General features: G+C 38.2%; 2 protein-coding genes across 5 annotated transcripts in view; both read right to left on the reverse strand.

The window, feature by feature from the left end:
• TRAPPC13 (trafficking protein particle complex subunit 13) overlaps positions 1-26,507 on the reverse strand; it is a 51,743-nt gene extending 25,236 nt beyond the window's left edge. For all 4 annotated transcript variants that reach the window (XM_053589765.1, XM_053589755.1, XM_053589746.1 and 1 more), the window contains exons 1-4: positions 26,373-26,507; positions 9,968-10,036; positions 9,326-9,425; positions 7,238-7,322 (exon numbers count right to left, since the gene is read on the reverse strand). In XM_053589765.1, coding sequence (XP_053445740.1) covers positions 7,238-7,322; positions 9,326-9,425; positions 9,968-10,036; positions 26,373-26,418 — 300 coding nt within the window. In that variant the 5' untranslated portion in view covers positions 26,419-26,507. The remainder of the gene's footprint in view (positions 1-7,237; positions 7,323-9,325; positions 9,426-9,967; positions 10,037-26,372) is intronic.
• SHLD3 (shieldin complex subunit 3) lies at positions 22,168-26,509 on the reverse strand. The gene is made up of 2 exons (XM_053589795.1): positions 26,373-26,509; positions 22,168-23,054 (listed from the first exon to the last, which is right to left on the reverse strand). Exon 2 carries the CDS (start codon positions 22,993-22,995, stop codon positions 22,240-22,242), a length of 756 nt encoding a protein of 251 aa, XP_053445770.1. The 5' UTR covers positions 22,996-23,054; positions 26,373-26,509; the 3' UTR covers positions 22,168-22,239.
• Between the last annotated feature and the right edge of the window lie 262 nt (positions 26,510-26,771).

Raw genomic sequence — 26,771 nt, forward strand, 5'->3', positions numbered from 1 at the left:
TAAGCCACTGACGAAGTCCATCCCATGTGTGAAAATACTTAGTCTATAACTAGAAGTTATAGCACAGTACACAATACAAGGAGGGGGCTCAAGAGTATGTTTATGAAGAGGCAATCTTGGAAAGATAATACAACAGGGGGAAGAGAACAGTTTTTAAAAGGAGAGAACCTTTTTGGAAACCGTGTGATGATGAAGAAAAGAAAGAGGGAAAAATTTAGGATGATACGATTCATAAGAAAATAGAAAAACCGAAGACCATACACTTGTTCTTCCTCTACCACCTTCCCTCCTCCTCAAAAGCCACCCATAAAAAACAGCACATGTTGCTCACTGCTAAAGCACTGCAAGCTGCATTTCACATAATGCAAAACCACCAATGGTCTTCATTTATATAAAAATACTATAAGAGAAAACAATAAAATACCATAAAACTCATGAGAGATAGAAGAAAAAGATGAAAATCTTACCAAAAATGCAGATTAAATTACAAGGCATCCAAGGAAAAAGATTTGAATCGAAACTACAAAAGGATGCTAAAGGAAAGTAGATAAAGAAGATCCAATTTACATGTAATTAGAGTTTGCAAAGCGATAAATAAATAATGAAACAGAATATTAAGAATAAAATCCATGAAAACTTTCTGGAAACAAAAGATCTGAATCCTTATATTAAAAGGGTCCATTTAGTATCAGGGAAATCATACTGAAAAACTAACTCTGAAAGATATAGAAAAAAATCACCACGTCCTCCAGGAAAAAATTATCAAATAATTCAAAAGGCAAATGAATCAGATTGGCATTCATCCTCTCAAAAACAACATATATAGCTAGGCAATGAAGGAGTAGCATTTTCTTTCTTTCTTTTTTTTTTTTTTTTGTAGAGACAGAGTCTCACTTTATAGCCCTCGGTAGAGTGTCGTGGCATCACACAGCTCACAGCAACCTCCAACTTCTGGGCTTCAGCAATTCTCTTGCCTCAGCCTCCTGAATAGCTGGGACTACAGGCGCCTGCCACAACGGCCCAGCTATTTTTTGGTTGCAGTTCAGCGGGGGCCGGGTTTGAATCCGCCACCCTCGGTATATAGAGCCGGCGCCTTACCGACTGAGCCACAGGCGCCGACCAAGGAGTAGCATTTTTAAAAAACATAAGAAAAGAAAGTATAAACAACATGTAAAATCTAGCCAAATTGTCCTTCGCGTATAGAGAAACTTTTGAATAGGGCTCAGAGAATATTGTACACACAGCTCTTCCTGAGCAAGATGCAAATAAAAATGTGAAAATATGAGAAAGGGAAAGAAGAACATAATGTAAAGAACAGGTGAGAGTTAAAGGCTATTATTAAAAACTAAAGGATTGCTCTGGACTGGACACAGTGGCTCACACCTGTAATCCTAGCACTTTGGGAGGCCAAGGTGAGTAGATCCCCTAAGCTCAGCTCCGTCTGTACTAAAAATAGAAAAACTAGTCAGGTGTTGTGGCAGCCCCTATAGCTTCAGCTACTTGGGAGACCAAAGCAATAGGAATGCTCAAATCCAAGAGTTTGAGGTTGCTGTGAGGTAGGCACTCTACCTAGGGCAACAGAGTAAGACTGTCTCAAAAAACAAGGAAACAAACAAACAAAGCAAAAATACTCCCTAAAAACTCAATAGGTAAGAGGCTAAGTAAGAAAAATAGGATCGGGAGGCAAGTACAGGATATTATAAAAGGCACACACAAAAAGGTAAAAATTAGGCTGGGTGCCTGTAACTCTCAATGGTTAGGGCACCAGCCACATACACCCAGGTTGGCGGGTTCGAACCTGGCCCAGGCGTGCTAAACAAGAAAAATAACAACAACAACAACAACAAAAATAGCTGGGCGTTGTGGCAGGAGGCTGTAGTCCCAGCTACTTGGGAGGCTGAGGCAAGAGAATCCCTTAAGCCCAAGAGTTGGAGGTTGCTGTGAGCTGTGATGCCATAGCACTCTACTGAGGGTGACATACTGAGACTCTGTCTCAAACAAAGGTAAAAACTGGAAAAAAACCCCAAACATTCCTAAATAACAAAAGTCCTAAATAATGAAAATACAGAAATTAAAAACGCTCTCAGCAAATATAGCATAATATACTTAGTATCTATAATATAAAATAATGTAACTCTTGAAAACAAGCATATCAAACTTACCAATACATAGAAATGGACTTAATTTTATCTATTTAAAAAAATTAAATTTGATTCATAAAGCAAGATCCAACTATATGATGTATATAAGAGACATAAAGGGCTCTGTACCCGTAGCTCAATGGTTAGGGTGCTGGCCATATACACCTGGGCTGGCAGGTTCAAACCTGGCCAGGGCCTGCTAAACAACGACAAGTACAACGACAACGAAAAATAGCTGGGCTTTGTGGCATGTGCCTGTAGTCCCAGCTACTCGGGAGGCTGAGGTAAGAAAATTGCTTAAACCCAAGAGTTTGAGGTTGCTGTGAGCTGTGACGCTATAGTACTCAACCCAGGGTGACATAATGAGACTCTGTCTCAAAAAAAAAAAAAAGACAGGCTCAGTGCCTATCGCTCAAGTGGCTAAGGCGCTAGCCACATACACCTGAGCTGGCAGGTTTGAATCCAGCCTGGGCCTGCCAAACAATAATGATGGCTGCAACCAAAAAATAGCTGGCAAATAGCTGGGCGTTGTGGCGGGCGCCTGTAGTCCCAGCTGCTTGGGAGGCTGAGGCAAGAGAATTGCATAAGCCCAAGAGTTAGAGGTTGCTGTGAGTCCTGTGACGCCACGGCACTCTACCGAGGGTGGTACAGTGAGACTCTGTCTCTACAGAAAAAAAAAAAAAAAAAATAGCTGGCATTGTGGCAGGGGCCTATAGTCCCAGCTACTTGGGAGGCTGAGACAAAAGAATTGCTTGAGCCCAGGAGTTAGAGTTGCTGTGAGCTGTGATGCCACAGCAATCTACCCAGAGTGACAGCTTGAGGCTCTGTCTCAAAAAAAACAAAGAAAAAATGATTCAGAAAAGCTAAAAATAAAGAGATGGACAAAAGGCATACTAAGCAAATTTAAATAGTAATAAAGCAAGGGTACTGATACAGATTTCACAAATAGGATTCAAGCCAGAAAGAAGGAAACATGGCAAAAGGAAAAAAAATTTTTTTTTTGAGACTGTCTCACTATGTTGCCCTGGGTAGAGTGCCATGACATCACAGCTCACAGCATCCTCAAACTTTTGGGCTTAAGCGATTCTCTTGCCTTACCCTCCCAAGTAGCTGGAACTACAGGTGCCTGCCACAATGCCCAACTATTTTTTGGTTGCAGTTGTCATTGTTGTTTAGCAGGCTCAGGCCAGACTCAAACCCACCATATTCAGTGTATGTGGCTGGTGCCCTACTCACTGAGATATTGGCACCATGCCAGAGAGAAAATATTTTTAATGTTTAAAGTCTCAATTCACAAAGAACAATCATAACTGTGTACCAAACAACATAGCCTTTATAAAGTAAAACCTCTGTTGACTACCTAAGGTACTGTAACAAACTGGTCAATGTAGGAGGTGGAGCTCAACTTAAGGAGCTAGGCCTGCTGTATTGACACGTACATGTGGTGCACAGCCAGCCTATGCAAATAATATCAACTTAAGGAGGGTCAATTATGGAGGTTTTACTGTATATGAGATTTTCGAAGATATAAATTGAGATACACTAATAATATGAGATAAACATGCCACTTAGTATAAGACAGGAAAAAAATAAAGATACAAAAGACCTAATAATATAATGAGATAGATTTATGAATGTATGTATCTAGCTTTATAACCAATAATATTAGCATGCATATCTTTATCAAGTACATATGGAAAATTCATAAAAAATCAATATTACATCACAAAAAAATCTTCAGTAAGTTCATAAATAGAACTATTACAATAACACTGTTTCATTACAAGGTACTAAAACCAAAAATTACTAACCAGAATTAAAATCCAACTATAACAGGCCTTTTTCTCTGAAAAACCCTTTCATTAAACAACTATTGGGTAGAAGGTGAAATACAAATAAAATTTAAGAATTCATTAAAAAGTAATCATAGTAGGCTTAGTGCCTGTAGCTCAGTGGGCAGGGCATCAGCCACGTACACCAGGGCTGTCGGGTTCGAATCCACCCTGAGCCTGCCAAACAACAATGACAACTACAACCAAAAAGTGGCTGGGCATTGTGGCAGGTGCCTGTAGTCCCAGCTACCTGGGAGGCTGAGACAAGAGAATCACTTAAGCCCAAGAGTGGAGGTTGCTGTGAGCTGTGATGGCACAGCACTCTACTGAGGGTGGCACAGTGAGACCCTGTCTCAAAAAAAAAGTAATCATAGTAGAGACGGTATTTTTCTGAATCTGTGGGACATAACTAAAATGATGAATCAGAGGAAAATTACCTTTTATCAAAATAAGAGTAAAAAGAAATGAATAAAATTCCTAGCTAAAAAGGCAAAAAACAGAACAAAGTAAATGAACAGAAGCACAAGAAAAGAAATAAATGCAAAATAAGGAAGTAGAGAATATAAAACTTAGATATAAGTCATCTTTTAAATCTTGGGAGTTTCTTTTTAGTTAAAACATATAAACCAAGAGCCAGCGAACTTAATTATGAAAAAAGGAAACAAAAGGGCCAGGCATGGTGGCTCATGCCTCTTAAGTCTACCACTCTGGGAGGCCGAGGTGGGTGAACGGCTTGAGCCGATAGGTTCGAGACCAGCCTGACCTTGTCTCCAAAAATAGCCAGGTGTTGTGGCAGGTGCCTGTAGTCCCAGCTACTTGGGACTTGTCAAAAAAAAGGAAGCAAAAATAAGAAGAACCAGGGGAAAATAACATTGAAATAGAAGAAGTATTTTCTTTTTTTTTTTAGAAACAGAGTCTCACTTTGTCACCCTTGGTAGAGTGCCATGGCATCACAGCTCACAGCAACCTCCAGCTTTTGGGCTTAGGTGATTGTCTTGCCTCAGCCTCCCAGTAGCAGCGACTACAGGCACCTGCCACAAGACCTGGCTATTTTTTGTTGCAGTTTGGCCAGGGCCGGGTTCGAACCCGCCACACTTGGTATATGGGGCCGGCACCCTATTCACTGAACCCCAGGCGCTGCCCGAAGTAGAAGAAAATTTTAAGAGAATACTTTGTAGACTTCTGATAACTTTGAAAGCATACGTGAAATGTATCATTTCCTAGGGAAAAAAAGCTTAACAAGATTGCCGTCATTAGTGATAGATGGTTTAAACAGACTTGAGTCCATATTGGAAAAAAGAAAACGTGATCCAGGAAATCTCTCCCTGACTCCTCCCCCCTTCAAAAAGCATCAGCTCATATGATTTTTCTGGGAATTCTAGAAACCTTTCTAGAGCATTCTAACTGATCTGCATATTGTCCCAAAGCAGCAAAAATGAAGGAGAATTTCCTAAATCTTTTACTAAAGCAACCATAACATTGACAGCTAAAACCTGATAAAAAGACAATGTAAAAAAGAAAAATACAGGCTGCTATCATTCTGTGCTTCCTGACCTACATCCTTATCTTAAGTGTCTCTGATGCTTGTGTGTATATGATAAGAGTGAATGTCTAGTTGAACCTAAGAAGACTCTTGGTGGGCATCAGACTGCTCAGTAAACAGGCATTGTTGTTATTTTTCTAAATACTGTTGCTTTTATAGAAATTAGAACTGAATAAAGCCAATGGAAATATAAATTTGTTTTAGCACATATATGCTACTATATTACTTTATCTTTGTGATATTGACTTTATAAAATTGTAATTTTTTGCTCATTTATTAATCTATCTTATAAAAATAAATTCAATATTTACCAAATGCCAACCGTATGCCAAGAAAAAAAAGCCATTCTCAAAACTTTAAAAATCAGACTTTTCATAATCAAATGCAGAAGTTGGCAAATGTTTTCTCTGAAAGGTCACATAAAAAATATTTTAGGTCATGCAGGCCATATAATCTCTTGTGTAACTACACAACTCTGCTGTGGTAGGTGGACATCAGCCACAAATATTAACACATAAGTGAATAAGTGTGGCTATGTGTCAATAAAACTTCATTTATGGACACTGAAATTTGAATTTCAGATAATTTTCATGTCACAAAATATTGTTTTGCTTCTTTTCAATAATTTTAAAATATAAAACCCATTCTTAATTCAAAAGACTTATAAAAATGGCAATGGATCAAATTTGGCCTATAGGCTGTAGTTTACCAACTCCTGATCTAATGAAAACCAGGAACCCTATCCATAATGATAAACTTATGTGCAAGTGCAAAAACTTGCATCCAGTTTCTGGAAACTGGGTTATATATGAAATTCAGAGTATTTGCTTTCTCACATCTTCTTTAATTCTAAAACTCTACATTAACCTTCAAGCTCATTCTAATTAGACTTCGAAAGGTAGTCAATGCTCCAATGATTTAAAATCACCACTCAAAGACAGCTTTAACAAGAACTTGTCTCCCACATACAGTGAATTTTTACTTACTTTCTGCCCCTTCTCTTTTGAAGAAACTTCAGGTTAAGGAGTTAGCATATTCCACCTCTTGATTTCTAAATTATTTAAAGAGTCTTCTAACTTGTCTGTTTCTATCAACTATCCCATATGATGTGCTTGTATTAGTCTTCCTAACACAAAGTATGAATATCTTAGCTAAAAAACTTCTACTTACTGCCCACTGCTTTTTAAAAAAATTAATTAATTTTTTTTGCTACTGCTTTAAAAAACTTAGCAAGAAAGGCAAAAACTGGGGTTGGAGAAAACTGGGCTCATGCCTGTAATCCTAGCAGTCTGGGAGGCCAAGGCCAGAGGACCTCTTGAGCTCAAGAGTTCAAGACAAGCCTGAGCAAAAGGAAAACCCTGTTCTCTGCTAAAAATAGAAAACTTTTCAAAGTGCAGTGTAGTACACCTATAGTCCCAGGTAGCTGGGAGGCTTGGGCCCAGGGGTCTGAGATTACAGAGAGCTCCGATGATGCTACTGCATTCCACCCTAGGCAACAGAGCAAGACTGTCTCAAAGAAAAAAAGAAATGAAAAAATGTTTCTGTACCTAGAACGCCTTTTGGCATTTATTAATACTTGTGAATTAAAAATTGCTATCTCATTAAAAAGAAATACAAAAATTCCCATATCGAACATTCATTTAATGAAGTAGCAAAAACATAATGAGAGGGATAGAAAAAGTATTTTTACATAAAATACCCCAAACAAGAATGTTACTTACTTTTACCAATATATCTTTTACAACTTGATTGCTATCATTATGAACGCTGATATAACTGGAAAACGTCTCTCCCAAAAATATATTCCTGTGAAATAAAGTAAGTTTTTTGGTAGAAATCATTCAGATTTCATCATAAATATCAGTTAAATATTCTGTTTGAGTATCTGTTTCAGAATCACTAAGAACTTTAAATGGAAAAAAGTTTACTAAAAGATAGAGATTAGGTGAAATGCTGCTTTAACATTCTTTGTTAACACTGGGCTGCTCATTCATTACCTGGTACAATGGTAAAATACAAACGTAGGGCATGGTGGCTGTAATCCTAGCCCTCTGGGAGGCAGAGGCAGGCAGATCATCTGAGCTCAGGAGTTAAGAGACCAGCCTGAGCAAGAGCAAGACCCTGTCTCTAAAAAAAAATAACCAGGCCTTGCGGTGGGTGCCTGTAGTCTCAGCTACTCAGGAGGCTTGAACTGAAGAGTTTGAGGTTGCTATCAGCTATGATGCCACAGAACTCTACCATGAGTGACAAAGTAAGACTGTCTCAATTAAAAAAAAAATTACAAATGTAGTTATAAAACAGTACAGCTTGGCTTCAATTGCTGCACAAAATGCCTGTCCCTAGAAATAACAGTCACTAAAATTAGATCCATACTAAGAGTCTTAAGATCTGAATCTGAATAGTTAAAACAAGTCAAGTTTCCGGTTTTGAAGTAATCTATGCCCTGTACATAGGAGAGATCCAAGTTACTGATCTTAGAGTATTTTTTACCATTTTATTTCCTAAAGAATTCTCATAAATGTCACTTTATATATTTTATATTTTTCATACTTTTTTTTTTGAGACAGAGTCTCATTTTGTCACCCTCAGTAGAGTGCTGTAACGTCACCGCTCACAGCAACCTCAAACTCTTGGGCTCAAATGATTCTCTTGCCTCAGCCTCCCAAGTAGCTGGGATTACAGGAGCCCGCCACATGCCCAGTTATTTTTTTTTGTTGTTGTTTGTGAAGTTGTCATTGTTGTTTTCGCAGACTGGGGTGGGGTTCAAACCCACCACCCTTGGTATATGTGGCCAGTTCCCTACCCACTGAGCTACTTTTCATACCTTTTTTTTTTAAATTTTTTTATTGTTGCAGTTTGGCCAGGGTTGGGTTTGAACCCACCACCCTCAGTACATGGGGCCAGCACCCCACTCACTGAGCCACAGGCACCACCCCCCTTTTTTTTTTTTTTTTTTGTAGAGACAGTCTCACTTTACACCCTGGGTAGAGTTCCGTGGCATCACACAGCTCACAGCAATCTCCAATTCCTGGGCTTAGGCAATTCTTTTGCCTCAGTCTCTTAAGTAACTGGGACTACAGGTGCCCACTACAACGCTCGGCTATTATTTTGTTGCAATTTGGCCAGGGCTGGGTTTGAACACGCCACCATTGGTATATGGGGGTGGCACCCTACCCACTGAGCCATAGGCACCGCCCCACTTTTCATATAAATATATTTCCAAGTTTTCCAAGACACTAATGTCTTTGCATTCTGTAAATCTTTTTTTTAAAAAACCTAAAAAAATTCCTTTTTTGTCTCAAATTCTCTCAGCTGCAAACTGAGAGTAGATCACAAATTTAAAGGTGAAACTAGAGGCTTCTACCTAGAATAAGGGAATAACTAAGAATAAGAGGAGAAGAGAGAAAAAAAACCCAAAAAGAATAAGAGAAGAAATAAAAAAAAGAGAATTCTCAATTAACTCAAAAGTTTGATAACTCAAGTTGGAAGAGGGCTATATATAAGGCTGAATAATTAAAAACTGTACCTGAAAAAGACATTTAGATCAAATTAGTTAAAAGGAACACATTGCCATTGAAAAATATAAGATCTTAAGAAGAAAGTTAAAATCCTATCATCCTAGAAATTACTATTAACGTTATAGTTTAGTATGTTTTTTTTAAATAAAAGGTAAAATCACATAATTTTATAACTTTTTTTGCCACTCAAATGAAGTATGAACATTTTCCCATTCCATAGTTATTTTTTGAAAACATGATTCATAATGGCTTTAATGTATTTCATTTCTTATGTAAATATATGACTCTTACCCAAAATTTTGTGGTAAAGTCAACATTTCTCCCAACATTAAAATTTCTGCACCATTTACAGTTGAAGGATCATCTCTCATCAGTTGGTTGAAGAGATCTCCTGCAGCAAAAGAAAAACAAAATTCTAACATCTATCTTTTAAATTTTACTTAAATAAAATAGTGGTGGGGGGACATTTTATAAAATAAATTATCTTGACAAAAATTATATTTTACAAAAACCAATCTCTAGATTTTAACACAAGGCATGTCAAAAATTTCTGATCTCATAAACACCTTAAAAACAAAAATCTCAGTCATGAGATATAACTATACTTATACTATAGAAAATCCTGATAATTCTAAATAAAGGGAACGCTAATATATACATTGATGGAACATGCGGATACAAGCAATTTTAAGTCTATTTTTAGTTAAACTAAAAATCTTGTGTTGCCACAGGATAGGAACAGGAATTCGACTTGTAGATTCTAAAAGGCCAGTTATTCAGTCACTATTCACGTGGTACAAAAATAGGTAACAAAGAATCTAGCAAAGAGTTAGGGTAAGATTGGCATGGTTAGGCTTATCCCAAGGGACTGTAGGCAACCCATGTTGTAACTTTTTCCCTTTTCCCTAAGTGCAAATAGAGCATGTGCCATACCAGGTAAGTCTTTCTCTTCACATGTTACTGGAATATTGGTGAATAAAGTAGGCTTAGTCAACCGCATCACTGTGGATTAAAAAAGGAACAAAACATTAATATTGCATTGGGCTAACAATCTCAAATGCAGCATATAATATCAATCAATTTTATACTAAACATAAAACATAAATACTTCCTAAACTATTAAACACTTCCTAAGATTATCACACATCAGTGATTTATTAAAATTGTTAATAGGTAACAAAAAGAATTTTCTGTATAAGAATAAGGAGGATCACTTTGCTTTTATTTACAACCTATGAGTTAGAAAAGAATACCAATACTGTATAATATATATTCATTATGGGAAAACTGGAAAATAAAATAATTTTAAAGCTTAAGTAATCTTAGGAGCATAGGCTTTAGAAAAAATTCTGAGTATCTTCATTGTAAATAGTATCAACAAAATTATTAACCAATTTTAGCCTGGTAGAAAACTAGTTTAAATGCATGATCTTGAATATGAAATAATAATTTTATGCCAAAAGACCTTTTTTTTTAAACTTTTTTTTTTGAGACAGAGTCTTACTTTGTCACCCTTGGTAGAGTGCAGTGGCATCACAGCTCACAGTAATCTCAAACTCTCAGGCCCAAGTGATTCTCTCGCCTCAGCCTCTCTGGTAGCTACAGGTTCCCACTACAACGCCCGGGTATTTTTTTGAGGGTCTTGCTTTCACTCAGGCTGGTTTAGGCATGAGCCACTGAGCCCTGCCCAAAAGGATCTTTGTAAGCTTTCTCTCTCAATTATAAGCACTGGTCACTGAAAGTTCAGTAAGCATCTCCTCATGCAATATTAATTCTGTGTAGGATTATAAAAATATCAGTTATGGCTCGGTGCCTGTGGCTCAAGCAGCTAAGGAGCCAGCTACATACACCTGCGCTGGCGGGTTCGAATCCAGCCTTGGCCCACCAAACAACAATGCCAGCTGCAACCAAAAAATAGCTGGGTGTTATGGGAGGCGCCTGTAGACCCAGCTACTTGGGAGGCGGAGGCAGGAGAATCGCCTGAGCCCAGGAGTTGGAGGTTGCTCTGAGCTGTGATGTCACAGCACTCTACCCAGGGTGACAGCTTGAGGCTCTGCCTAAAAAAAAAAAAAAAAAAAAAAAAAATCAGTTACTATATAGGTTTATAGAATTTCAACCAAAACTAAGATTTGTTTTTGGAACGTGACAGAAACTCTGTCTAAATTTTATTTAGAAAAATAAACAAATGAAAATAAGCTAAGAAAATTAAAGGAAGTTTATTTATTTAAAAATAAATAATTATTAAAAAAATGAAGAAATAAACTTTATATACTACAATATTTTTATTAATATAAGACAATGTTTTTCCTTTTTTTAAAAGATACAGCAAAAAGAAAAAAAATCAACCAAAAGAATTATTATTTATTATTATTATTAATTGTACTAAAACAACTGCTTAGGTATCTGAGAAAAATAAAACTTAATTGGTAAATTCATTTTAAATATCAAATAAATCACATATGTTCAAATAAATAGAGAAAAACTAAGGCACAGATTAGAAAAAGTGAAAGTGAACATTGTATCAGTCTAGTGAAGATAGAACATTCTAACTTTTCAATTATGGTAGCACCTCTGTAAGCTGACCAACCGAGGGACTATAACAAACTGGTTAACATATGAAGGTGGTCAACATAAGGAACTAGGCCTATTGTATTGAAACATGTATGTGGTACATGTCCGGTCTATGACAACTTAAGGTGGTGGTTAATGCAAGGAGGTGGTCAACTATGGACGTTCTACCATTATTTCTAAAAATTTGATGTCATATGATCACATCAAAATAGATAAAATGTAAAGTTAAAAAATCATACAAGCTTGTAAAATTTTTTAGAAAATGAATCAGACAGCTATTTATATTCTATTAAAAAGTATTCTTTCAGGGAGCGGTGCCTGTGGCTCAAAGGTGTGGGGCGCTGGCCCCAAATACCAGAAGTGATGGGTTCAAATCCGGCCCAGCCAAAAACTGCAAAAAAAAAAAGTATTCTTTCAAACCAAAAACCCCCAAACTTGAAAGACTATGGTCAATTCATAATTTAATTGGTGTTTAGTAGCATACATAAAAATGTACCACTTAACCACTAATTAGCTATAATGTTCATATTGTATCTGGTATCTTTCTCATTCTGGTTTCAGCTAAAATGTCACCTTTTTCAAAAAAGAAGTATGTCCCCTTTAGTATAATGTGATTTGTCCAAGGTTTGGCACAGGACATAACTAAGGCCATTGAATCTATTCCTGAAGTCTCTAATTGGAGTTGAGGGAAAAACTCTTTCATCCTTACGTCCAGCAAGCAGCCTCACCACAGTGTAGATAAAGCTTCCTGCAGAGGAGAGAATGGAGCTGCGCAAAGAACCCAGAGAAAAGAGGAAGAGGGAGAAAGGACTGTGCTTGGGCTTCTGGTTTCAGTCACTAAGTTCATCTGAGTTTGAGTTTCCCTGGGCCTGAAGTTTTTTTTTTTTTTTCATTTCAGAGAACTCCCTGGTATTTTTTTCAATAAATTGTTCTATTTTCTGTAGTCTAGTTTGAGCTAGAATTCTGTCACTTGCAATTTATAATAACCTTCACAAGGAGCTTAAATTTCACTCTCATCATCAGATATACTCAAGAGTACATGATTTTGAAGAAAGTGGCCATTTGTGGGCCAAAAGGAGACTTACAAGGTCATAGTGAGGGAAAGCACTTGAAAATAACAAAAAATTCTTGTTAAGTGGAGGGGTCAAATTAAAGGCAGGACACCTGACAAACAGAAGAAATCAAATTATTAACAAGATAGGAGTAGACTGCTCTCAAAGTTGTGAGTTTTAAGTCTCAGTTACAATGCCACGTTTCTTTAGTCACAGCTACTCATCTCTTTCGTCTCCTAACCATACCCCAGCCCATTATTAATTTCTCTTAATTTAGATTTGTGACGAAGTTATTATCACTTGTTTAGAATCTAGCTCTCAATTTAACGTGAACAACATTGACAATTATTATGTGGTGAGCATTAAGTGTCCAGAAAATCAATACCCACAGGGAAAATGATGGATACAATTTAATCACCAATGAATCATCAGCAGGAAATAAAAATGTAACAAAGAAACAATCTGGTGGTTTTCAAGAACCAATTGAAAAGAATAAAATTAAAGCAAAAAAAAGTTGGAATTGTGTAAAATATTATTAAAACATTTTTTGATGTTTCTTTTGGAAAGAAAATAACCCCTCATAAATATTACATAGACACTGGATGGACATTTTTACTGTCCAGAAATATTACATAGACTCTGGATGGACATGTTTAATGTTTGTATGGTATTTTAAGAATCTGTCTCACCATGGGAGTCTTAGCGAATAAGATTTTATTTCTGGTAAAGAAGGGCTGCTTGAAATGTTTGGTAAAGGAAAAATAACACTTAGACTATGTTTCAGATAGAAACAATCATTTAGAAAGTTCCCTTACAAATTGAGTTGTTGGCTGGGCCTGGTGGCTCACGCCTATGATTCTAGAACTCTGGGAGGCCAAAGCAGGTGGATTGCTTGAGCTCAGGAGTTCAAGACCAAGAGTGAGACCCTGTGTCTAAAAACTAGTGGGGCGTTGTGGCAGAGGCCTATAGTCCCAGCTACTTGGGAGGCTGATGCAAGAGGATCACTTGAGCCTAAGAGTTTGAAGTTGCTGTGAGCTATGACAGTACAGCACTCTACACAAGATGACAAAGTGAGACTTTGTCACAAGGAAAAAAATTCATTTGTTAAATATTTAAAAGTTCAGGGTTTTTCTTTTTTTTTTTTTGAAACAGAGTCTCACTATGTTGCCCTCATAGCTCACAGCAACCTCAAACTCTTGGGCTTAAGCAATTCTCGTGGCTCAACCTCCCAGTAGCTGGGACTATAGGCGCCCACCACAATGCCTGTTTTGTTGTTGTTATTGTTGTCATCATTGTTTGGCAGGCCCTGGCTGGGTTTGAACCCATCAGCCCTGGTGCATGTGGCTGGCATCCTAACCACTGAGCTAGGGCTATTTATTTGTAGTACATTTTTTAAACTTAAAAAAAATTTTGTTTTATTTTTTCTAGCGAACTAATTTTATCTTGGTAATATAACTGATAACCATCTTTCATAGGATGTGTGTTTAAAATGGTGATTCAGCCTCTTTTTGCTGGGATTCGTGGCTTACCTCCAGTCACTTTCTAAGAGTCTCTTAGGTTGTTGCTGTCTTTTCACCAAAACATATTCTAATAGAGTAAAAAGCAATTTAGTAGAAACTTTAGCAAAAGATAATTAAGAAGATAAACTGTAGATCATCAAAGTTTAAAACTGGAGGAGACTATTGAGCTCATTTGGTTCCATGAGCTTATGGTCTGACAATTAAGTTCGTCCTTTAAAAAGTGCTAAGTATCTCATTGCTAAGTAACACTACAGTCACCTTCAAAGTATTCCCCACGGGAAGCTATGCACCAACACCAGAGCCTCATCCACCCTTCAGAGAAATTTTAGAATTCTTTCTTGAATTGTCATCAAAGCTGTCATTATGTTACCTTTGATGAATGTTATCAAAATGTATTCCTTCCACTATTTCTTTAACCTTTGGGTAAAAAAAAAAAAAAGACATTGGGGGCAGATCAGGTGAATAGGGAAGGTGTTCTAATACAGTTACTTGTTTATTGCCTAAAAACTCCCTCAGTCAGTGCCATGTGAGCTGGTGTATTGTTGTGATGCAAGAGCCATGAACTGTTGGCTCAGAGTTTCAGTTAAGATTTTTTCGGGCCAGGCACGGTGGTTCACATCTGTAATCCCAGAACTTGGGAGACCGAGGTGGGTAGATTGCCTGAGCTCACAGGTTCGAGGCCAGCCTGAGCAAGAGCGAGACCCCTGTCTATAAAACTAGCCGGATGTTGTGGTGGGTCCCTGTAGTCCCAGCTACTCAGGAGGCTGAGGCAAGAGAATCACTTGAGCCCAAGAGTTTGAAGTTGCTGTGAGCTATGACACCACAGTGCTCTACCAAGGGTGACCAACTGAGACTCTGTCTCAAAAAAAAAAAAATAAATAAATAAAAAATAAAAAATGAGGCAATGCCTGTGGCTTGGGGGTAGGGCGCTGGCCCCGAGGGTGGCAGGTTTGAACCTGGCCCGATCAAACTGCAACAGCAACAACGACAACAAAAAATAGCCGGGCGTTGTGGCAGGCGCCTGTAGTCCCAGCTACTCGGAGACTGAGGCAAGAGAATCGTCTAAGCCCAGGAGTTGGAGGTTGCTCTGAGGTGTGACACCACAGTACTCTACCGAGAGCAATAAAGTGAGACTCTGTCTCAAAAACAAACAAACAAACAAAAAACAATATAGGGGATGAAGTGATTGGGGAGGTGTTTCCAACCTTCATGCTTATGTTTAACTAGGAAAACAGATTAAAATTATTAAGTATAATCTGAAGGAGATAATAAGGTATCCTGAAAGTGATAATAGGAGGCAGTTTCTGCCAATTCAAATATCTAAGACTCTAAGTTCACTTTTTTCTTTGAGACAGTCTTGCTATGTCGCCCTCGGTAGAGTGCCATAGCATCACTGCAACTTCAAACTCTTGGGCTTAAGTGATTCTCTTGCCTCAGACTCCTGAGTAGTTGGGACTACAGCTGCCTGCCACAATACCTGGCTATTTTTTGTTGTTGCAGTTTGGCCGGGCTCGAACCCGCCAACTTCGGTGTATGTGGCCGGTGCCCTACCCAGAGCTACAGGCACTTTCCTGAAGCTCACTTTTAATACCAATTGGTGTTTTCTATTTCTTCTCCATTAATTTAAATTCAGATATAACCAAACCTGAACAAAAAAAGAGGAAATAAACTCTCAAAGTAAGCCTGAAATACTTTTATAGGCTCAAACTTCCATGGGATACAACCTCCTGTAGAGTTCACCTTTTCCTGATTAATTTTTTAATTAAATTATAGCTATATACAATAATGCAATCATGAGGTACAATGTGCTGGTTTTATATACAGTTTGAAATATTTTCATTGAACTGGTTAACATAGCCTTCATGGCATTTTCTTAGTTATTGTGTTCAGACTTTTATATTCTACATTTAGTAAATTTCACCTGTTCCCTTCTAAGATGCACCGCAGGTGTGGACCCACCAATTATCCTCCTCCACCAATTCTCCCTCCTCCCCTCCCTTGCCCCTTTCCCCATATTGTTGTGCTGTGATTGGGTTATAGCTTTCGTATGAAATATAGTTTCATATTAGGGCTGAGTACACTGGGTACTTTTTCTTCCATTCTTGAGATACCTTGCTAAGAAGAATATTTCCAGCTCCATCCATGAAAGAGGTATAGTCTCCATCTTTAAGGCTGCATAATATTCCATACTGTGGTATGTACATATACCACAATTTATTAATCCATTTGTGAGTTGATTTCAATGGGGAAAAGATTCCCTATTTAACAAATGGTGCTGGGTGAACTGGCTGGTGACCTGTAGAAGACTGAAACTGGACCCACAACTTTCACCTTTAATTAAGTAGACTCTCACTGGATTAAAGATTTAAACTTAAGACATGAAACTATAAAAATACTAGAAGAAAGTGCAGGGAAAACTCTTGAAGGAGTCGGCCTGGTTGAATATTTTATGAGGAGGACCCCTGCCCCCGGATATTGAAGCAGCATCAAAAATACACTACTGGGACCTGAAAACTAAAAGCTAAAAAGCTTCTGCATAGTCAAGAACACAGTAAGTTAAGCAAGCAGACAGCCCTCAGAATGGGAGAAGATATTTGCAGGATATGTCTCCGACAAAGGTTTAATAACAAGAATCCACTGAGAACTCAAATGTATTAGCAAGAAAAGAACAAGGGATCCCATCTCAGGCTGGGCAAGGGACTTGAAGAGAAACTTCTCTGGAGAAGACAGGCGCATGGCCTACAGACACATGAAAAAATGCTCATCATCCTTAATCATTAGAGAAATGCAAATCAAAACTACTTTGAAATATCATCTAACTCCAGTAAGATTAGCTCACATCACAAAATCCCCAAACCAGAGATGTTGGCATGGATGTGGAAAAAAGGGAATGCAAATGAATATGTTCCTTTTGGAAAGATGTCTGGAGAATACTTAGAGATCTAAAAATAGACCTGCCATTCGATCCTGTAATTCCGCTACTAGGTATATACCCAGAAGACCAAAAAATCACATTATAACAAAGATATTTGTATCAGAATGTTTATTGCAACCCAATTCGTAATTGCTAAGTCATGGAAAAAGGCCAAGTGACCATCGACTCACGAATGGATTAATAAATTGTGGTATATGTACACCATGGAATATTATGCAGCCTTTTTCCTGATTCTTATGATTTAGGAGGGGATGAGATGGTTAGGAGGTGGGCAAGGAACAACTCTTCATTAAAAATAAAAAGATTGGCTCAGCGCCTGTGGCTCAAGCGGCTAAGGTGCCAGCCACATACATCTGAGCTAGTGGGTTTGAATCCAGCCTGGGCCCACCAAACAACAATGAGGGCTGCAACCAAAAAAAAAAGCCAGGCATTGTGGCAGGCTCCTGTAATTCCAGCTACTTGGGAGGCAGAGGCAGGAGAATCGCCTGAGCCCAGGAATTGGAGGTTGCTGTGAGCTCTGATGCCACAGCACTCTACCCAGGGTGACAGCTTGAGGCTCTGTCTCAAAATAAATAAATAAATAATAAAGAAAAATAAGGAAAAAAAGAAAAATAAAAAGATTCCAACTTGGTGTTAAAAGCACTTGTTTTCTTCATATATTCAAAAAAAGGTAAAAATCGACAGGCAGTAGTAGCTGGTAGGTATAAGGATTTCACTATTTCCTTAGTGAAATAATGGAAAACTTATTAACTTATTTTTTTCAGCAAGGACAAAAATCAATCTCTCTCTCTACCTGCTTTCTTTCTCTACCTAACAGACTCTCTAGCAGGCCCTCTCCCCCCTCCTTGGGATTTCCTTTTCACAAACCACTGAGGAGCCCAGCAGACAAAAGGAAATATAAATTCTTTCTCTTTACATTTTGTCAGCTGTCTTTCAGCATTTGTTTCTACAGCACCGTTCCTGAGTGTACCTGATGAACAGTGGGATATAAGCATCAGGCCTCAGGATTTGGAAACACCTGTAGAAAGTATCTTCAACTTGGCCAGAGGAAAAAGGGATACAACATTCACATTCACAATACTTTGTGAATTTAATTGCAATTACCTTTTTTCTTTGCATCCCTTAAATTCAGCAATTTAAGAATTCAGAAATTCTTCCTATTTTTCTTTGGGATGCCATGCTGTCTCTCTCTTTCTAAGATAAAATAAAGTCTATGCTTTTGTACAGGGTCCGGCAGCTTGACACTGTCAGCAAATATGCAGGAGACAGGGATAGGTCCACCAAACTTTGTCAGAAGGTCAGCAATTCTGGAGAACAGTGATAAGACTGTTCTATTCTTCCATTTCCAAAATCACAGTTTTATAAAAGCAAGAACCATATAATCCATGACCCATAATAAACAATAAATAACAATTGACATAACCCAGATCCACATAACAACATTCCCATTCAAAAGCTATCCTCCTAATCAATTGCTCTCAGGAAATACACTTTCAGGTTAAAGCTTAATTCACAAAACAAAAACGGAAGGTCATGTAGGACTTAATCTGGCCAGACCAGCTGTGTCTTCTCAGCCCTGTCGTGACTGACTCCATCTTATTCTCACTACGTATGTTTTCACTTTTATATCCAAATCTTGGTCTAGAGAAGTTCTTTTCCTCCTCCCACCTGAAGTACCTACTGAGCTTTCTACCCCAAAAGTAGGAAATACAACCATCCAGGGAACTCAAAAGAAAATTACTATAAAGCAGATATTTACCACCAAGTGAGAAAGCTGTTCGTGACATACAACTATCTCATTCCTTGAACTTTTAAATCACCTAGGTTTGCGGCGCCTGTGGCTCAGTGAGTAGGGCGCCGGCCCCATATGCTGAGGGTGGCGGGTTCAAATCCAGCCCCGGCCAAACTGCAACAATAAATCACCTAGGGTTTTCACTGTAGTTGTCTAGAGGATAATCCAAAATATGCCAATATCTAATACACATTTAAAACTCAGTGTTTCCTGTCCTATAATGAATTAATGGTTCTCAAAAATTAAACAGTGTTAGATAGAAAATAGCAAATGCTTATAAAAGCAAGGTTAAAAAAATGGCAGAGGAACTACAAAAAATACTGGTTGTTAAATAATTTTGTTCTGAATATTAAAATAGGTTCTTCATTGAGCTCACAAGTTCAAGACCAGCCTGAGCTAGAGTGAGACCCTATATCTAAAAATAGCTGGGCATTGTGGTGAGCACCTATAGTCCCAGCTACTTGGGAGGCTGAGGCAAGAGAATCGCTTGAATCCAAAAGTTTGAGGTTTTGGTGAGTTATGCCCTACCCATGGCAACAAAATGAGACTGTCTCAAAAAAAAAAAAAAAAAAAAAAAAGGGGGGTACCAGAAGTTATTAAAAGCAAAACAAAACAGTGTTTAGAGTGAAATTTATCAGGAAAAGATTATCTCTTTAATTAAAATTTAGTGGCCTTCGGGCGGCGCCTGTGGCTCAGTGAGTAGGGCGCCAGCCCCATATGCCGAGGGTGGCGGGTTCAAACCCAGCCCCGGCCAAACTGCAACCAAAAAATAGCCGGGCATTGTGGCGGGCGCCTGTAGTCCCAGCTGCTCGGGAGGCTGAGGCAGGAGAATCGCGTAAGCCCAAGAGTTAAGAGGTTGCTGTGAGCCGTGTGATGCCACGGCACTCTACCCGAGGGCAGTATAGTGAGACTCTGTCTCTACAAAAAAAAAAAAAAAAAAAATTTAGTGGCCTTCATATTGTAAGTGACCTCAGTCACCCCAGGCTATAAATCCCCAAGCGCACATTCACCAAGTATTTGGGAGCTCCTCCTATGCTGTTGTGCTACAACACACATGTCTGTCTTCCTAGTGAGTACAGTCTTGGTTGGTTTTCCTCTGAGAGCTGTTTTGATTTAACAACTCCATCTAAGGTCCATGAGGATAGGGTCCAAGTTTTTTTCCTTGACTGTTACGTGGTATATCCTAGTACCTAGCACAAGATAGGCATTTACATTTGTTAAATAAATACATACTTACATGTTTTCAGAAAACTTCAATTCTTAGTTACTTTGAGTATTTTTATAAGGTGATATGTAATGTGTAAATCCGATTTATAACATTTTGCTTATGGAAAACTTACAGTGACTCCAATAATCAGCAAATTATTAATAATTAAGACTGTATTAAACCAGTATTACATAAATAATAACTTGATCTCTTATCCACATTTGATACTTTCCTTCAAAACTAGTTACAACTTTATACTTTTTGGTCTTACCCTTTTTGCACCTGTTTCAAAACAACACACCCACTGTTATTACATATCTTTAGAAATTAAGAATCTGGGAATTTGGGGTGGTTTCTCTTTTTTTTTTTTTTGAGACACAGTGTCACTCTTGTTGCACCAAGCTGCAGTGCCTTGGCCTTAGTCTAGCTCACAGCAATCTCAAATTCCTGGGTTCTAGTGATCCTGCCTCAGCTTCCGGAGCAGCAGGGCACTATAGGTGCTTGCCACAATGCCTGGCCAATATTTTCTATTTTTAGAAGAGAGGAGGTCTCACTCTTGCTCAGGCTGGTCTCAAACTCCTGACTTCAAGGCATCTTCCCACCTCAGCCTCCCATAGTGCTACAATTATAGGCATAAGCACAGCCACTGTGTCCCTGGTGGCTCCCTTGGCCAAGAATCTGGAATGATCTCCCATTTTCAACTACATTCATGCCATCTGAATAGCATTACTAATAGGTATGTTTTTAGTTTTGTTAAGAAACTGTTATACTTCAAGTAAAGAAGAAAAATACAGTAAAATTAGACATCAGAGATTCACCAAAATAGAAACTGTTTACCTTAATTCATAAGAATATCTAATTCAGGTCGGGTGCAGTGGCTCACGCCTATAATCCAGCACTCTGGGAGGCCTAGGCGACTGGATTGCCTGATCTCACAGGTTCGAGACCTCTAAAAAATAGCTGGGTGTTAGGGTGGGCGCCTGTAGTCCCAGCTAGTCAGGGGGCTGAGACAAGAGGATTACTTGAGCCCAAGAGTTTGAGGTTGCTGTGAGCTATGACACCATGGTACTCTACCAAGGGTGACAAAGTGAGACTCTGTCTCAAAAGAAAAAATAAAAAAGAACAAAAGGTGTAGAACACTTTACCTTCAAATTCAACATAAATAGTTTGTAGGTCAGGCGTGATGGCTCACACCTGTAATCCCGGCATTTGGGAGGCCAAGGTTGGTAGATTGCCTGAACTCACAAGTTCGAGACCAGCCTGAGCAACAGCAAGACATTGTCTCAAAAAAAATAGCTGGGCGTTGGGTGGCGCCTGTGAGTAAGGCACCGGCCCCATATACTGGAGGTGATGGGTTCAAACCCGGCCCAGGCAAAAAAAAAAAAAAAATAGCTGGGCATTGTGGTAGGCGCCTGCAGTCCCAGCTACTTTGGAGGCTGAGGCAAGAGAATCGCTTGAGTCCAAGAGTCTATGGTTGCTGTGATGCTACAGCACTCTATCGAGGGTGACAAAGTAAGACTGTCTCAAAAAAATCCAAAAAACAGTAATTTGTCACACTTTATTTAAAAGAGGGCTGCTAATAAACAGAATCCACAAAGTTCTTGACTTACTTGACAAGCCCAGAAATTCCTCTGATATTTATTTTTTTCTGGGACACAAACTGTACAAATGTTAATACACAGTTATTTTCTACAACATCAAAAATAAAAGGCTGAGGCCAGGCACGGTGGCTCAGCCTTTAATCCCGGCACTCTGGGAGGCCCAGGCAGGCAGACTGCTTGATCTCATGAGTTGGAGACCAGCCTGAGCAAGAGTGAGACCTGTCCCTAAAAATAGCTGGGCGTTGTGGAAGGCACTTGTAGTCCCAGCTACTTGTGAGGCTGAGGTAAGAGAATCGCTTGAGCCCAAGAGTTTGAGGTTGCTGTGAGCTATGACGCCATAGCACTCTACGGAAGGTGACAAAGTGAGCCTGTCTCAAAAAAAATAAATAAAAAATAAATAGGATATATTAAGGGTCAAATATAAAAGTCATTAAAAATTTAAAAACCAGTAAGAATTTATTCATCTCACTATTTCAGTCTTTACTCAGTTTATTCAGAATATTCTTTTTGAAAATCAGTGGAATTCATTACATATTAAAAATAACACCATATTTATGCACAAATAAATTAATTTTTCCAGTAAGAGCTAATCTTCTTTTAAGAAGATTTCCCACATATTCACAGTATTTAATATCACAGAACACCCAGATTTGGCCTAAATGTCTTTGAATTGTAGCATTACAAGATGGAAGTTCATTGTGCCTGATAATTTGATTGAGTTTTGCCCAAATGTCCTCCAAAGTGTGGTTGTTACAAATAGTGTATTCTATTATCCATCTTGCTCTACAAAGTGAGTGCAAATTTAGTGCCTTTAAACTATCTTGCAACTTTTTAGACAAAGGAAAAACATTTTTTGGGTAAGTACTGCCTGGAAGGGAAACACTCCAAGACCTCCTATTGCACTGTTTTCCTTTTTCTGATTGTTTATCCAGATTTCCAGAGTTAGTCTGTGTGTGAATTGCTGTGTGTGAACAGATTAAGTGCTGCTTTTTCAAACTAGGTTGAAACTCCAATAGATTTACTGTGCAATCATAACTCTGGGATTTAACATCATGTTCTGAAATGGCTAAGTACTGTTTCACATCTTCAGCTGCTTCGTCAGAAATCACAGGTGGTGATCTTTTAGGTTTGAGAGGAAGCTTAGATTCATCATGTGGAAACCAAGGAATAAATCTTGATAGAGGACGAGTAGTAAAGTTCTGAATTGCCTTTTCTGCAATTTTTGGCAGTTGTGTGGGATCACTCTCATATGGTCGATAATGTAATATTACTTCGGTAGTCATTCTGTAGTAATCCAGTTACTCTTAACGAAGTGAAAATTTCTTAGCTGAACTCCTCAGACCTAGAATGTAATTTATTATTATAAGACTGTCTCTCGTGACAAATAAGAAGGAAACAGGATCTAAAGTAGAAGTATTACAAAGAATAAGATATGGTAGGGATAACCTACAAATAGGCAGGGATAAAAGGAAAAACAAAATACAAAAACCAATCCCAGTAAGATATTTTACCAAAGGGCTACTGTAAATATGAATATGATCCACAAACTTGAAAATCCTCCCTCTCAACCAAAATAAGGGGTCTGAATTATATGCTCTATCACTTCCAAAATAAAAATTCTAGTAGTCAACACGTTTAATTCAACAGATTCAAAGGACTAGGATGTAGGAATATATTAGGTAATAAGAATACTAAGATTGTAGCATAAAAAAAGAGTAAATTACCTATTCTTAAACTACAGGAGTCATATGAAGTCAACGAAAATATAATATTTAAACATTTGGAATATCTAAATTAAGGACAATGAAATCATTATAAATTTAAATCTGGAAGAAAATTAATTTTATACTTCAAAATTTTATGAATTTCACCAAACCAGTATGTACCTAGAATACTTTACCCCATTCATTCTTAGTAATAAATACTAAATACATGAATAAGGCTTAATGCTGCATTTTAACTAGGCTAAGAACTGGTTTTGTGACAAAATCTGTGTAACTCAGATAATAATGCAGTATTGAGACCCTAGTACCATGGCTCCTGAATTCCAATTTGGAGGAGGAACAAGAAATTTAGCCTCTTCTTTTTCCTTTTTTCTCAGAACACAGAGTCTTCAAGTTGCATCCAAATTAAGTCATTGATAATAAATTCCAGTACATAGTACACAGGCTCAGAATGGAGCTTTTCAAGATCTGTAAGTTAGGCTTCCTAACCAGGCCCAAAGCCGGTTAGGAAGGTTGAGGTTGCTGTGAGCTATAAAGGCGCGGCACGCTACGGGGGCAAGAAAGTGAGACTCTCAAAAATGAATAAATAAATAAATAAGTTAATAAATAAATAAAAGTAAAATAATTTATTTTTGACTGTCTCAAAAATAAATAAATAAAAATTTAAAAAGCTTTCATTTTTGTCTTAGCTTCTTAGTGTTAATACTCAAGACACACCTGAAGTTGTAAGAGTTCCTTTTAAATAAAAATTTTCTCCTTTCAAGAGTAACAAAATATATCTTAACATTTTAAAATAGAAGTAATCTATATTAAATCATATATTAAGGTATATTAAAATACAAGTAAACAACCATTTAAATCGATATACTTGGCATCCAACATCAGTAAAATAAAAACTTTTGTAAATTCTTGTAAGAGCAGGGAATATGCAGCCTTCTGATTTCAAGATTGCTCCTTTTTAAGTACCAAAGGAGAAAAGAAAAGCTTCACCTTTCTAGGTTACACCTCTTTAAATAAAAGCATTTGTTATGTAAAATTTGTATTCTCTCAAAAGGCTGCACTTAAGGACCTGGAAGGCCCCAAGTTTCCTTAGGGCAGTAGGCTCCCTATCCACCAAAGAGGTTTAATAAAGCTAAAACTATCAGTGAATTTTAAAGTACTTCACTTGACTCTTTAAGCTGGTTAAATACTTTCCTAAGTATCTACTGTTTTAGAAAATAATAATAGAAAAACAAAACATTTCCAACGGCAGTTAGTCTATCTGGAATTCACTGGAATTCAGCTGTGTTTAACAGCTTCTAATTTATATAAATCACACCTAGCAGCTAATAGAATTGTTTAAATTTTCATCAAAGTAGTCAATGAAGGCCAGACCTGGTGGTTCATGCTGTAATCCTAAGCACTCTGGAAGGACAAGGTGGGGAGGATTGCTTGAGCTTAGGAGTGAGGCCTGAGCAAAAGGGAGACCCTGTCTCTACAAAAAACAGAAAAATTATTATAGCTGGGCACACCTGTAGTCCCAGCTACTTCGAAGGCTGAGGCAGGAGGATCACTTGCGCCCAGAAGTCTAAGATGGCAGTGAGCTATGATGATGCCACTGCTCTGTAGCCAGGGCTACAAGGTGAGTCTCTCTTCTCCCTCTCCCCCCCCCAAAAGAAGATTCTATATTTTTTGCAAAAAAAAAAAAAAAAAAAATCTGCTTCATGTTTCAATCATTAAGAGGCCACCTGGCATCTTGGAATGATGGAGGCAGGCCTTGTGTTATCATACTGCCTCAATCACTTACTAGGTATGTCATCTTGGAAAAGTTGCTTACCTCTAAGAGGTAAGTAATTTCTATCCTACATAGTTGATGTGAGATTGGAAGATAAAGAACATGGCAGTTTGTTCCTTCTTTTCCCTTTTCTCCATGAGTAATAAGGCATTTTAGATCATTAAGCTAAACTTAAAGAACTCATTGTTGTAGTACTTTACACAGTCAGAGACGGTCTTGATAACTCGAGCCATCAGTATATGTTATGTTAGGAAATGGGACTGATGAGCTTCTGGAATGTTTGATGCCTACATCATAATGGAAAGGGTATGGAGTCTCTTAAAATGGTTGCCATTAGGAAGTGCAATTCGACTGAATTCAAATATATATTGGGCATTTCCTCAGCTCAATCCAAGAAGGCATTGTTAACTACACATTGGGGCATTCAAGGAAAAAAAAAGTGCATTCGTGGTAGGAGAAAACAGATGAAATAAAGCTGAAACCATGTCAAATAAAAGGGTTTCAGAAAACAACAGTAATGCCAGAAAAGTCTGTCTTGCTGGTTTTCTCTCAAATAATGGTCTAATTAAATTATCAAATTACTCAAAATTGCCGTGCACAAAAAGCGAAAGTTGACACGAGATTTTAAATATATTTCCTACACTGAAGCTGCAGTGTGTTTGAACAAATCTACGTTATGTCGTGGCGCTATGTATTGCTAAATCCTTGACACTTTTGTTATGCAATACTAATTTTACAGATGAGGCTGAAGCTCATCAGTGCCACACAAAGAGGAGAGGACAAGAGGAAAAATGACTTTAGATCTGTGCTGTTATTCATCCGCATTCATAGAGATCTTCCGGGTAGCACAGGAGCGTCAACTTCGGTGGTTTAAATCTGGTGACCGCAGAAGCAGAGATCAGGGAGACGATCTATGTATAAATTTACCAAATATCTATAATATTTTGTTCTAGAAGGCGGTTCTTAAATCTGAAAAGCAAAGAGGCTAAATCGCTTCCTTCTGCTTGGCGCCAAGGGAGAATGCAGAAGAACCAGCACTGACAGTATTTAAGAAAAAATTGGCCTACGTCTTAGAGGCTGGGTCGACGTGGCAAAGGCGTCGAAAAACAACGACAGAAGGAAAGAAAACAGAGGAAAGGAAACTCAGGTTCGCAAAGTTTACCTTTCAGCGCGAGCAGGTGCTCCTGTTTGGGGGGATTCACTTCCATTTTGACCAGCACTTTTTTGACCCACAGCCTACGGGGGCCGACGAGATTCAACTCAGCCGGAATAAAACGCAGTCTGTCGGTGCGACAGCTTCTGTCGGTGTTACCTTAAATTCTCTTTTTACTATGTCCTTTACAGACCCAGTGGCTTCTTTTCACCAAATCCAGCCCTGGTCTCTTACAGACCTTTACAAAAAATTTTGTTTTCCGTCCACAATCACACATCAAGACTATAAGAAACCACTCCTTAGTAACAACACCCAGCCCCACAAATGCCCGAGTGAAAAAGAGACCAAGAAGTGGCATGCTGGGACTCGCATTGCATGCAGGGAGATGTAGTCTCCCTCCCCCATCAA

Source organism: Nycticebus coucang, chromosome 1, assembly GCF_027406575.1.
Source record: "Nycticebus coucang isolate mNycCou1 chromosome 1, mNycCou1.pri, whole genome shotgun sequence".
Taxonomy (NCBI): domain Eukaryota; kingdom Metazoa; phylum Chordata; class Mammalia; order Primates; family Lorisidae; genus Nycticebus; species Nycticebus coucang.